Source organism: Martes martes (genome assembly GCF_963455335.1).
Source record: "Martes martes genome assembly, chromosome: 7".
Classification (NCBI taxonomy): domain Eukaryota; kingdom Metazoa; phylum Chordata; class Mammalia; order Carnivora; family Mustelidae; genus Martes; species Martes martes.
This window is the reverse complement of record NC_137894.1, coordinates 23,259,773-23,274,014: the sequence shown is the minus strand read 5'-3', so window position 1 is coordinate 23,274,014 and position 14,242 is coordinate 23,259,773. Positions and strand designations below refer to the sequence as shown.

The following is a 14,242-nucleotide window of genomic DNA, read 5'->3' as shown; positions in this document are numbered from 1 at the left end:
TCTACCACTCAATTTTTTTATTACTCTGTCACTATTTCCTGTTTATTCCAACCTGATTCCTGGCTACAGATGGCATTATTTGTCAGCTTGAGATCTTATGAGAAATGGTGTAGTAATTTTTCTCAATCACCCACGGAATGACCACCCTGGGAAAAACTGAAAAGACTCAGAAGGAACCAGTTTGATTTTAAGATACATGAAAGTAAGACAAGGGCTGTTTCCCAAAGAGGATGCTCAGAGAACCTTTCTTGACTTTCCTCAGTCTTTTGGGAAGAGTGAAATAAGAAAGAAACCTCTCAGAAGAATGTGTTTCTGCTCTAAAATAAGGTTGTAAGAGGTGTATTGTGATGAATCAAATCAACACATGATTGTCTTGGTTCATATTTATAAGTTAAAGCTGCATGTTAATTTCCACTGTGATTGTGAAAGAGTTTGAGCTCATTAACAGCTACATATTATTGAAATAATGTACAAAGAATGGGTGAGGTTGTTGCTATTATAGTAGTTCATTGACAAAAATAAGTAAATCTGTTTTGTTTGCTGAATCTAAGTATTAGAAATGTTTTAAAAGAGTTCTAAGTCATAAATGGTATTGAGTACAAAATGGCTATTTTACTTTGCACTAGGACTTAAACATACTTATAAAAATAAATGTTCTCCTTTTTTTCTCTAATTTTTTAGATGTGACTTACCTAACAGAAGAGACGGTATATGAAATTCTTGAATTATGTAGAGAGAGAGAGGATTATTCCCCTTTAATCCGTGTTATTGGAAGAGTTTTTTCTAGTGCTGAGGCATTGGTACAGAGCTTTCGGAAAGTCAAACAACACACCAAGGAAGAACTGAAATCTCTTCAAGGAAAGGATGAAGACAAAGATGAAGATGAAAAGGAAAAAGCTGCATGTTCTGCTGCTGCTATGGAAGAAGATTCAGAAGCATCTTCTTCAAGGATAAGTGATAGTTCACAAGGCGATAACAACTTACAAAAATTAGGCCCTGATGATGTGTCTGTGGATATTGAGGCCATTAGAAGGGTCTACACCAGATTACTCTCTAATGAAAAAATAGAAACTGCTTTTCTCAATGCACTTGTATATTTGTCACCTAATGTGGAATGTGACTTGACGTATCACAATGTATACTCTCGAGATCCTAATTATCTGAATTTATTCATTATTGTAATGGAAAATAGAAATCTCCACAGTCCTGAATATCTGGAAATGGCTTTGCCTTTATTTTGCAAAGCAATGAGTAAGCTACCCCTGGCAGCCCAAGGAAAATTGGTTAGACTGTGGTCTAAATACAGTGCAGACCAGATTCGTAGAATGATGGAAACATTTCAGCAACTTATTACTTACAAAGTCATAAGCAATGAATTTAACAGTCGGAATCTAGTGAATGATGATGATGCTATTGTTGCTGCTTCAAAGTGCTTGAAAATGGTTTACTATGCAAATGTAGTGGGTGGGGAAGTGGACACAAATCATAATGAAGAAGATGATGAAGAGCCCATCCCTGAATCCAGTGAATTGACACTTCAGGAGCTTTTGGGAGAGGAAAGAAGAAACAAGAAAGGTCCTCGAGTGGACCCCCTGGAAACTGAACTTGGTGTTAAAACTCTGGATTGTCGAAAACCACTTATCCCTTTTGAAGAGTTTATTAATGAACCACTGAATGATGTTCTAGAAATGGATAAAGATTATACTTTTTTCAAAGTAGAAACAGAGAACAAATTCTCTTTCATGACATGTCCCTTTATATTGAATGCTGTCACAAAGAATTTGGGATTATATTATGACAATAGAATTCGCATGTACAGTGAACGAAGAATCACTGTTCTCTACAGCTTAGTTCAAGGACAGCAGTTGAATCCGTATTTGAGACTCAAAGTCAGACGTGACCATATCATAGATGATGCACTTGTCCGGGTAAGTTGGGCTTATGCTTAAAAATTAGTACTAGAATAAATACCTAATATTGGGGAGATTGTAATACAGTTCAGTGCATTCACTTGATAAGTGACTGTTTGAAAAAAATATGGCATTATATGGTATAGGAATATATGGATGTTTTTGTATTATAAGTTGTAAATATTATTCTTTTGTTGTTCCTATCCAAATTTATAAATGTGTTCCACAAAGTATTGGTTGTCTCGAATAATGAACACTCTCTTTGGAAACGAATAGATTTTCCAAATATTGACAAATAACCCCCAAATTTCTTCTCTATTCAGAAGACAGGTGGATGTTGGGAAAGGACCAGAGCACAGGAACAAGGGGAATGTGGAGATACCCAGTAATACGTATGAATGTCAAATCTTAACTGGGAAGAGTGAAACAATAAAATCATACCGTAAAATAATAAGTGGTATCCAGAAATTCCATGATGTAAAATTTAGAGTTATGTTATCGTGAAGGTGAAGTGATCTGGGCAGTTTGGTGCATGCTGCTATTAAGAGTTCCTGCTGGATCACTCAGAATGCCCCGTATAGCACTGCCGTATTGTGATATTTTCTTACCACTTAAGTATCTTGGAGTTGGTTGAAACTCCAGGAATCTTGAAATTAATGGTGCTTTTTTTTTTTTTTTTAAGATTTTATTTATTTATCTGACAGAGATCACAAGTAGGCAGAGAGGCAGGCAGAAAGAGAGGAAGGGAAGCAGGCTCCCCCGCTGAACAGAGAGCCCGATGCGGGGCTCGATCCCAGGACCCTGGGATCATGACCTGAGCCGAAGGCAGAGGCTTTAACCCACTGAGCCACCCGGGCGCCCCTTAATGGTGCTTTTTATCATCAACCCAATCCAGGGAGATTGAGCTGGGAGAATATTAGCAACTCAAATACCCACCTTCCAACTTCCTGTTTCTCCAGATTGCCTTTTATTAATTGCTTGCCTCCACAAAAAGTAAGAATTTTAGTGCCCCCATTGAAGAATGCAGGCCTGGCCAGAAGATAGAAACCAATTGCCAATCAAGTACCATAATTTTCATTTGTCCTAGGGTGCTTTATCACAGGTTATTTTTGTGTGTGTTTTTTTAAAGTTTTACTTTAAGTATCTCTACACCCAACATAGGGTTTGAACTCAAAACCCCAAGATGAAGAGTCTCATGCTGTACCAGCCAGGGGTCACCCCCTTTACCACAGAGTTTTATTTATGATACTACATACGCCCATCATTACTAGTTTTTTTGTTTTGTTTTGTTTTTTGTTTTTTTTTAAACAACTTCAAGTAAAATTTGATGTCAGGTAAAATTAAGGTACAGTCAACCTTCCATACTAATAAAAGATAAGAATGCACGACACAACTAGGAAATAATGATACTTATTTTAAAGTATATTTTAGTTTTAGGATGGATTTGTGTAAATCTGAGTATTCATAAAACTGTAAACCAGTGGAAAAAGTTGTTTGATATCTCGGATGTTTGAAAGTTGCAGAGATTGTGTGCCTCTTCTGTTTGTTAACTGGTTTTTAAAAACACTAAATATATTTCTAGTGTTGAGGAGAGATTCTGCCTTAGGCAACTCAAGCAGTTTTTCAATAGAGGCAGAAAGGCATTAGTTGTTTGGAGTAATTATCATTGCTTGCTTTCTGGTGTTCTTTTTATTTTACTCTTGTAGTTTTGAGCTACATAAATAACTAATATAATCATCAGGCAGCCAGCAGCTTTTATGTAGGTCCGCAGAATGATGGGGTGTCATATAAGGACGTTGAGTGATGTTTTGTGGAAAGTACATTCAGGTCTGTCTTTGAGTTTTGATTGTTAGAGCAGAACTGTAAATCCTAAGACCATGCATTTTATATTTGGCTTCTTGGGTTAGGATCCTTTCATCTATTTCCAGTAGAAGCTATGCCTTGCCTAATTTAAAAAAACAATGATACTACTCTTTATAAGATTAATACAGAGTTAGAAATAAAAAGAATTGTCCACTTTCCTTATCTACCTTCAGCTGAGAAATCTACCCAACTTTATTTTCCTTCCCCTGCCTTGTTTCCCACCACCACCCCCTCTTAGTAAAGCAAGGCTAAGAACTTAGAAAAGTTTAAGTACTTGTTGTATACTTCTTTTATCATCTAGAATTTTGAGGAAACAGTCATTTTGGTTTATAAGGTCTTTTTTAAAAGAGGGTTTTAAAAGTAGAACTCTGAACGTCTTAATTATACTGTTGTTGTTTTTTTTAAGTGAATTCTTAATTCTGTCAAACCTGAATATTAAAATTTGACCAATTTTAAGCCGGGATTCACTAGATAATATCTGTACATGAATATTACAAGTCCACAAAAGCAGTTTGCTTCAGAAATCTTGTGTGTGAGGCACTTTGCTAATCATTAGAGATGTAAAGAGGAATTATGACCACTGAGAATCTTCTTAAGAAGTGCTAAATGCTCATACTAAACGCTCATACTAAACACATTTTACTCTTCTTTCCTTTTTTCTTCTTTTTTTAAATAGCAATGTGAAAATGTTAGGAAAAAAAAATTACAGTAGGCCTTGTGAGTTAGTAAAATTGAGATTCTTATTTTTTTTTTTTATTTTATTTTTATTAGAGAGAGATCACAAGTAGGCAGAGAGGCAGGCAGAGGAGAGGGGAAAGCATGCTCCCTGCTGAGCAGAGAGCCTGATGCGGGGCTCCATCCCAGGACCCTGAGATCATGACCTGAGCCGAAGGCAGAGGCTTTAACCCACTGAGCCACCGAGGCGCCCCGAGACTCCTATTTTTAAAAAAATATTCATAGTGGTGCAATTATGATAAAGTCATAGTATTTTAGTAACAAAAAAGTTTACAACAAAAAGTAGTTTTAAGATCATCCTCTCAGCTGAACTCTCAAAAGTACTGATGGATGTTTAACATCTTATTCCTCAAGGATCTACTTTGCTTTTTTAAAGCCTTATTCTTCTGTAACAATTTGACAAAAAAAACCAAAAACTTATTGACTACTTTTTATGACCTGCTAATTTGAACTACAGAGTGGGGTTGGGAAGAGAAGAGGAAATGAGAAATTTGCTGAGCTCAGTATTAATATTTGAATAATTAGGGTTACAGAATCGTAGACTTTTAAGAGCTAAAAGGAGCCTTGGAGTTCATCTACTCATTAGTCTACAAATGAGGCCCAGAAAATAATGACTACATATATGAGACACTTGAGTATGTTTTCTGTTAGGTCTTATTTTTTAGTTATTAATCGTAAGACTGACTGGCATGGTGGAAAAGGGAGGAGTAGTACCTTCCGTTAATAATTACAGATTTTTTTTTTTTTTTTTTTTTTAAAGAAAACTCTGTTCCTCACTTTCATGTACTATGTAATTCAAACCACACTAGCCGTTTATTTCCTAACTGGAGTTTTCAGAGGAACTGGGTTTTTGTTTGTTTTAAAGATTTACTTATTTATGAGAGAGAGAGCATGAGTGGGATGGGCAGAGGTGAAGGGAAAGAGAATCTCAAGTGGACTCCATGCAGAGCCCAATGCAGGGCTTGAGATCATGACTTGAGCCCAGACTAAGAGTTGGATCCACAACCAGTTCTGCCACCCAGGCGCCCCTAGGGGAACTGTCTTTGATGACAGCTGTACCCAGGAGCCCCTTGAGAAACTATTTTTGATGACAGCTGCACCCAGGTGCCCTTAGAGGAATTGTCTTTGATGACAGCTGAAGAATTAGTATATTGAAACTTAGTTACTGTTGATTGTAGGACACACGGTTATTTTCTTACCACTTTTAATAGTAGGAAAATATGCTGCCGATTGTGAGATGCTACCAGTTTTCTGGTATATCCTGATTTCAGAGATGTTAAAATGTGGAAACAAATGAATTTTAGAATCAATGAAGTATGGTAAAATATAAGTTGCCTTTTCACAAGTAGGTGTCTCAGAATCATTTAAGGACTGCCGCACACTTCAGATTATTGGAATATTTCTCCCTGGACTTATTTACACTATATGTTGTTGTTATTTCTTAGAAAATAATACAGTGATACTTATGAGCTCACTTGAATTAACAATCCAAACCATGATAAGGCTTTTACTGTATTTTACTAATAACATTTATCTATTTGTATATTCTTTTTTTTTTTTTAAAGATTTTATTTATTTATTTATTTGACAGAGATCACAAGCAGGCAGAGGCAGGCAGAGAGAGAGAGGAGGAAGCAGGCTCCCCGCCGAGAGCCTGATGTGGGGCCCGATCCCAGGACCCTGGGATCATGTCCTGAGCCTAAGGCAGAGGCTTTAACCCACTGAGCCACCCAGGCGCCCCTGTATATTCTTTTAAAAGTAGATGATTTGTCATTTTTCTTAGACAAAGCATTTCCAAAGGAAAGGGGTCTGAAAATTTATTTTCATTATTTTTTATTTTAAGAGATTATGTTAGTAGAGGATGAGTATCATGGAAGACAATATTGCCATCTGTGACGTACCCCAAACTGTCTTCACATCTGAACAGGAAATATGTTTAAAAAAAAAAATCCAAGGTTCTACCATCTAGAGATTCAGATTGGGAGTTCATTGTCGAGCCTAGGAATTATATTTCTGGTAGTGTCCCAGATACTCTGATAAAGCCATACTGCAAACCAGTGTTTGGGAAAGATGGCTATTGGTATAGTTTATAGATACATTTTTATTGAGGCCATATTTATATACAATTACACATTTAGGAAACTGGCAGTCTTTGAGAGGATGATGAAAATAGCAGGTTTAGAGTAAGGATTGACAGTGGTGTGTGACTTGGTTCAGATTAGTCAGGGAATCCTAGAATTCTGTGTAGGGATCTAAAGACTGAAAGGAATGGCTGAAATGGAGAACTGTATAGGAGAGTCCAAAATATGAAGTAGAGCAGATCAAAGTGATAGACACAAATAAATAACGCCACTACCAATTGGTTCTGCTCAATCCCTTCTAAAAAAATCATTTTTTTTTCGGGCTCTAACAGTGCTATCTATCCTAGTCCCCACCATTTTCCTTGGCAAATACCCTTGGTTATTATTGAAATAAAACTTGATTCTTTTATTTAATAATTGACCTATAGTGCTTTAAGAATAAGATTATCCTGTGCTCCTCTGAGTATGATTAATTGTATCTTACACATTCACTATATTGTGCTCAATGCAATAATCATTATTGTTTCTTATAATTTACTCTAAATGAAATGAAGAACTTCATGCCTAATTTAATGTTCTCAAAGGAGATTAAGAGAATTAAGTAGATCTACTTAGATTCTCAGGATCCTGTAATAATCTAAAACAATGAAACTTGTCAAACTTCTTAGCTTTATATGTGAGAAAAAAGAAATTCTGGCCTACAGAAATTAATGGCAGAATTGGAAGTAGAAGTCAGGGTTCCTGGTCTCAAAAGCAGATGTGATTATATGATATGACTGTTACCCAAACATCTAAACTTTATACGTAAGATATAAAAAAACTTTCCTTCATCTGTTTTAGAGAAATGAAAAAAATTAAATATATTTGGATAATCTAAAGATATTATTGTAGCCAGTATCTTAAAGGTAAACAAAGTGTTTAACCGTAGAATCTAGTAAGTTGAATGAAGTTGCTTAAGCCAGCCATTCTTAGATATCCTAGGTATTCTTAAATATTAGGGAGGTCTATTTTATGTGACTACTACTACTGCTACTTAAATATCTTTACCGTTAAGGCATTTTTTTCAGTTATGGATAAAGATGACTTTACCATGAGTAATAGCCCAGAATACTGTAAGATTTTAAAGGATGGGGTTTTCCTTTTGACTCTTGTAAATCTGGCAAATATGATATTTTTATTATTAAGATGTCATCCTACCTAGGTATTCTGGGAATGCTTTGATACCAGATCAGTTTTTTAAAAAATGATCTCTCCAGGATTTCATCATCATGGCCAATTAAAAGTTCAGAAATTGAAAGTCGTTTTGTCCAACAATTGATGAAATCAAGAGTCTTAGTAAGAAGAGGAAGTCATAGAAGGAAGAGGTAGATGTCATTATGTTCAGTCTATTTTTGTTTATTTTTCCCCAAAAATCTGTCTTTTGCCGGTCTCCATATTAAATTAATATACCCTCCTTTAAGAAATTCTATATATAAAAACACAGGTCTGTATACTAAGTGATTTCCGTTCAGGGATGCATACAGATTCTCCTTTTCAGAATAAATGTTCACTGACAGTCTTTTAAGTTTTCACATATCCTACTGCATCCAGGACAGCTTTTGATTGTCAAAATTCTGTTTTAAATGGTATGTATATATTACAGAAAGTGATAACACCTTTACCATTCAATTCAATGGGTCAGAAGTGGTTGTTTTAAGAAAAATAAAATACATGCAGTGCATTACTTCACAATGGCCTTTGTCAAAATGATAACTGGTAAATTTTATGTTACAATTAAAAGTAAAAATTGTTATTTAAAGGTAGGCTACCCATGTATACGTAAATAATAAAAGTATTCCAGAACCCCTTAAGATATACCTGATAATGATAATCTAATATAGATAATAATGGGAGATTTTTGCCTGCAGATTTCATTTGCCACCTGTTTTTCAAACCATTATTTTTACATATATTCATTTAACATCCTGATTCTAAAATAGATATTTATTTTTTAAAAAATACTTAAAAATATAGAAAAGCACAAGGAAGAAAATAAAAGTTACTTGGTAGTCATTGCGGAGAGTAGGAAGGCATAGTATTTAAGAGCTTGCTGCCTGAATTAGAGTTCTGTCCTACCATTTACTAGTACTGGAAGCAAATTATTGAGTCTCTTATTACTTTGGGGTCTTCATCTGTAAAATGAGCTTGAAATTATTGGCCACATAAGATTGTGAAAGTGAAGTGAATTGGTGTGTGTGAAGTGCTTAGAATAGTCCCCTGGCACGTAAGTGCTATATACTGTTGTGTTATTTTTACTGGAATATTTTTTTCTGTAATGTCTGGTTTGTTTGGTTTTCAGGCAAGCCTGAAAAAAATTTTCCATACAAGTTAAAGTAACAATAGCAACAAAAGCTAGTACTATAAGACATTGTTGTACAGGGAATTCATCTAAGTGTTTCACATGTATTTATTTCTTCTTAAAATAGTGTTCTCATTTCAAAGGTGAAACTAAAAAAGATAAAGCTATATGTTTACAATTACAATTATAGAACGTGACGTTGAATTATTTTGGCACTCAGTGGAGACAGATAGTAATATTTAATACTAAGAATGAAGATAAATTTGTTTCAATGTCATATAAAGTGTCTCTGGTGGAGCTAAGACTGCAGCACATGGTCTCAGAATTCTGTAGAAACACCACCAAATCCTTTAAAAGATACAGTCACATTGATAATGGATTCTGCGCTCATTTATGAATGTTACTGAGGAAGAACTATAGGAAGCATAATTTAAATATCAGATAATTTTTTTCACCTTGGAATGCATTATACTTTTGATATAAGCGGGTTTGTTTTTGTGTTATAAGGGCATATATAAACATTGACTTATATTCCTTTAACACCTAGGCAGGTGGGAACTGGAAGAAGGAAACTAGGAATGCGTTCCATGGCAATATGGGATGTTGGCGTGATGGGTAAACCACATTGGAGCTGATAATTCTAATTTAGTTCTCAGCATTCTTTATTTTCTGTGGCTTGAAACAGGTTTCCAACTGGAACTATTTTTCCCCAAGGTTATTTTCAAAACTTGGGACAAGGCTATTAACACCAAATTTTGTGAATCTTTTGTTCAAAGTTCAAAGTTGTTTTAAAAGGTTGCAACATAATATGTTCCCTTAATATTGCCCATTCTAGAACTCTTTGCTATATATTTTTATTAAGCCTTCACATCTTTTCAGTATGAAGAGTACTATTCCTTTTTTTTCTTTGCAGATGAGGAAACTGAGGCTTACCTGAGTCGCTTGCTAAAATTTAAATTTTAAAAGTTAAGTGATAGTTGGAACTAGTACAGAGTATTCTGTCTCAGTCTCCACAACACTCTGTCTCAAAAATAAGTTATCCTAATATAACTTGGCATGAAAATGATTTTGTAAATATTCAAGACCACTGTTGTGCAGCACATTTCTTAAAGCTAAAGATCCAAAATTCACAGAATTATAGAATCCAAAAGTTGGATCTCTCCAAAAGAGATCATTTCAGCCTTTGTTCTTAAAATGTTTTTGACTGAGTCCCAAGTAAGATATTTTGCATAGCATTAGGTATACACGTGCATATCGGTCTCTACATATAATTGAAATAGAAGTTTCATAGAACAGTAGATGCCATTACTATGTGGAATACGTTCTGAGTTTTTCCTCCCATTGTTGGTTTTAAACTGCTAAATGAACGGACTGGGCTACTCACTAGGGAGTTTCAGTTGGCCGTTTGAAAAACATTGATCTAGGGCAACTGGCTTGATTTATGACTAGGAAGTTTTATTTTATTTTTTATAGACATGCTAGAATGTTCAAACCAGTGCTGTTACCTAAAGTCATTACTTTAGGACTGTAGTAAAGTTACTTTGTTGATGTTTGAATTGCTCAAAACCATTTTTAAAATACTAGTTGGAATAGTTGCAGTAACTTGAACACCCTTATTAAATACTCTGTTTTGGCAAATTTAAAAATTTTTTAACAGCCAAACGGCATTTAAAGTCAGTGTAGCAAATAAGGTGGGTGTACAATCAGGCAAGCTGTTAGTAAATCTCAGATACATTAAAAAAAAATGCAGTATAATTTCACATTAGAATCTAGAATCTAGATTTTCAGATTAATTCTTAATGACTGAGATCAGTTACTATGTATATTATTCTGTAAATACAAAAAAGTATCTGGTAAAGATTTATAGTTAAAAAATGCTAGGTCCTAGGGTTTGATAACTTGTTAGTAAGAAATAAGGAGTAAGGATATGAGCAAGCGTATGTCTCATCTGCTTCCAAAAAAAAGTATATATATGAGATGTGCTGTGATCAACTAGGAAGTGGCAATTTATACTAAGTACTATAAGAGACCATAAATTGTTTCCCTATTTATTCAGTGTGTTTTTTTCTCTTAATTGAAATTATTTTCTTAGTTTCTGTTCTATTAAACATAAAGAACTACTAGTGAACAAATTTGAAGCCAAACTTTTATACTCCATTGTTTTTGTTGAAATGATTTAGTTTGAGTAGTCTCTTATGTATTTGGCTGTCAAGACTTCTTTTCACATCCTAACCTTACAACCCAGGTTTGTTATACAGAAGTAACAAAAAAAAAAACTTTTAATTTTCTACTATATGTTAATTTCATAACAAATCCGTAGTTAGAAAGTAACCTTTTATAAATCTATGCTGGTTTCTTTACTGTCCTATTTTTTCTAATATCTGTGAGACTGAATCTTTGCCTTTACTGGCTTTTTACCAGTTTGCTTCCTGTTTCCATTTAAAACGGACCAAAAGTCAGTATTTTTTATTTGCTCCATAGCCCTATTCCTGGTTTTTATTTTTTGCTTCTCCTTATTTTTATTTTGCTTTCATTCTTAAACTGGCAGTCATCTTCTTTTCACTTTATCTTTTCACTCATTAGCTAGAGATGATCGCTATGGAAAATCCTGCAGACTTGAAGAAACAGTTGTATGTGGAATTTGAAGGAGAACAAGGAGTTGATGAGGGAGGTGTTTCCAAAGAATTTTTTCAGCTGGTTGTGGAGGAAATCTTCAATCCAGATATTGGTAAATATTTCAGTGATGTGATCATGATGTCATATCTTTTGAATTAAACGTTTATTTACCAGGGTTTATAAATACTCTCAGTTAAAAAGAACAGTAATAGGTTTTGATGTGGATTTCCTAGAGTCACGGATAATGACTGAACTTGTGGGCTTGGGGTACTGATTTGCATCACTCATTTACTCAACTTCTTATTTAGATTACTTAGCCAAATATTTTACTACAGGACATTATTATCTTGTAGTTAAATACACTGAAAACACTTTAGAATGGTACATTAGAACAACTGAAAGATATCTTGCTCTTTTAATTCTACACATTCGTCAAACTCACAGCATTTCTGAAATAAGAATTTCAAACAGTGGTCTGAAGAATATTGAGAATGTCTCACAAGTGTATCATGCTCAAAGTTCAGAAACCCTGACTGGTATCAAATTAATTAGGTTTTATTTGCTACAGGATTTCATGGGGCATAATATTACATTGTTTTCCCAAACTATTTAAACTCCAGAACCCTTTCCCACCCCACATCTAATAGCATTTGCCTCCCAGAAATGTTTTTTATTGAACAGTTCGGGAAAAACTGATCTATGTATGTCAGTCTGAAAGTGAAGGATTTGAGTTTTACTGGTAAAAGTGGGTAAAGTAGAGCTGGTAAAAGACTGCAGCATCTTGGATTGTATTCTTAACTGTGTAGTTCTGAACTGTATAGTATAGGACTGTGTAGTTCAGTAATATAACCACTAACTTGGTTACTAGGTTTGCTTATTTTTTAAAACTGAATGCATGACAGTTACAGGAAAAGAATTCCATTAAATGTACTGTCAGAATTGTGAAGAATGTGACATAGAATAATGCATATATCATTTCCATTAAGCTTTGAAAATTGAGCTTGTTGATTCTCAGTATATACATTGAATTGACTTTTCTGTTATTTTTAGTTGGTAATATATATACATACATGTAAATGGAAGTAGACTCATGTTCATGACATAAATACAGTTAAGATTACTTTAGCTAACATTTATTAATCAGAAGCCTATGTAATTTCCACGTAATTTGCTCAAAGTAAATCAAGACACCTAAAACCATCTTTTTTGTGAAAGAAAATTAATTTGTGATCTTCTTAGGTTTGGTGAACCTTAGCTCTGGGTTCCTTTGTGTCTCGACACGTTAAACATCAGCTGTAAAGCATACTAACATTATATGCAGAAATACTTTCAAGAGAAAAACAAAACATTTAATAGTTCCACTTGATAGTAAGGTAATTGAAATGATAGTAGTTAAAACTATCAGAAATGAATATTTTAGAAGAGCCACTTTTTATGGTGCATTTCTTCCAGGGACTGGCAAAAATGTGCCCAAACTGGAATCACTTTGAACCTTAAAATTATTATCTTTCATAACACAGATGAGAGTAGTGGCCTCTGTAATTTATATTCTGATTAATTTGTAGTTAATTGCTCTTGAGACCAAGGACATACATTTGTGATAGTTCATCAAATTTATTTATTAGTTGTAATTATTATTTACTGTTCTTGATTAAAAAAAGTTTGGATCTAAACTAAAATTCAGGTGAGAATTGGATAATTTTCACTTTTATTTCATGAACATTAACTTCATTAAAAAAAAAGTCCTAGCTTACTTTATACTTTGATGATCCAGGGAACATTTCACAGTTCCTTTTGTATTGAACTTAAACTAAGTATAAAAAATAAAAAAACATTTTTAAAGCTTTTAAAAATCATATAAATTAATGTATTTATGTGTCATAATGATTTCTAAAGTTTGTGCTTTTGGACGTTGCCCCTTTTTTCAGAACTAATTTTTTTTTTTCCTTAAGATTTTATTTGACAGAGAAACGGAGAGCAAGGAAATATAAGCAAGGGGAGCGTGAGAGGGGGGAAGCAGGCTCCCCGCCGAGCAGAGAACCCAGTATGGGGCTTGATCCCAGGACTCTGGGATCATTACCTGAGCCTAAGGCAGTCTCTTAATGGACTGAGCCGTGCAGGCGCCCCTCAGACCTAATTCTTAAGATATTTTCATTCAGTTGCACAGTAGCAATTGAAAAACATTTTAGCAAAGTGAGAAAAGTCATAAATTCATAAAATACCATGTAACCTTTTCCTTAGATACTCTGTTTGTCTAAAGGGAAGAAGATAATTCTGCCTTAGTAATGGTATTCAGATAGGTAAAACCAAACATTACTAGTTTTTAAAATGAATGATACAACAAAGATTTCTAAGCTTGGATTTTGAATAGTGAAGACCATGTAAAATTGAAATAAGACTATAAATGCAAACTACTTTTGTTTTATTTATTGGCTCGCAATGTGTGTATTAAATAGCTTTGGGTTTTGGGTATAATTAAGTTCATCAAATTTATTTAAGCTTATATACGTGGCTTCATCTGACTTTGTTTGAAAGGTGCTTAAAAAAACCTCATGGGATCATTGCAGTTTTCAAAAAACAAAAACTTTTCTTTGATGAAATTCAAAATTATTTTTTGAAATCAGCACATGTAGATTAGTTTTAATAAAGCTTTTTTTTCTTTTGGTTTTGCATTTATTTTCAACCATTCAGTGGATAAA

The 14,242-nt window shown here is 34.0% G+C and overlaps 1 protein-coding gene across 5 annotated transcripts in view; it reads left to right on the top strand.

Annotated features, from left to right (window-relative positions):
• UBE3A (ubiquitin protein ligase E3A) overlaps window positions 1-14,242 on the top strand; it is a 91,833-nt gene that overhangs the window by 57,764 nt on the left and 19,827 nt on the right. For all 5 annotated transcript variants that reach the window (XM_080807561.1, XM_080807559.1, XM_080807560.1 and 2 more), the window contains 2 exons: window positions 682-1,928; window positions 11,511-11,655. In XM_080807561.1, coding sequence (XP_080663687.1) covers window positions 682-1,928; window positions 11,511-11,655 — 1,392 coding nt within the window. The remainder of the gene's footprint in view (window positions 1-681; window positions 1,929-11,510; window positions 11,656-14,242) is intronic.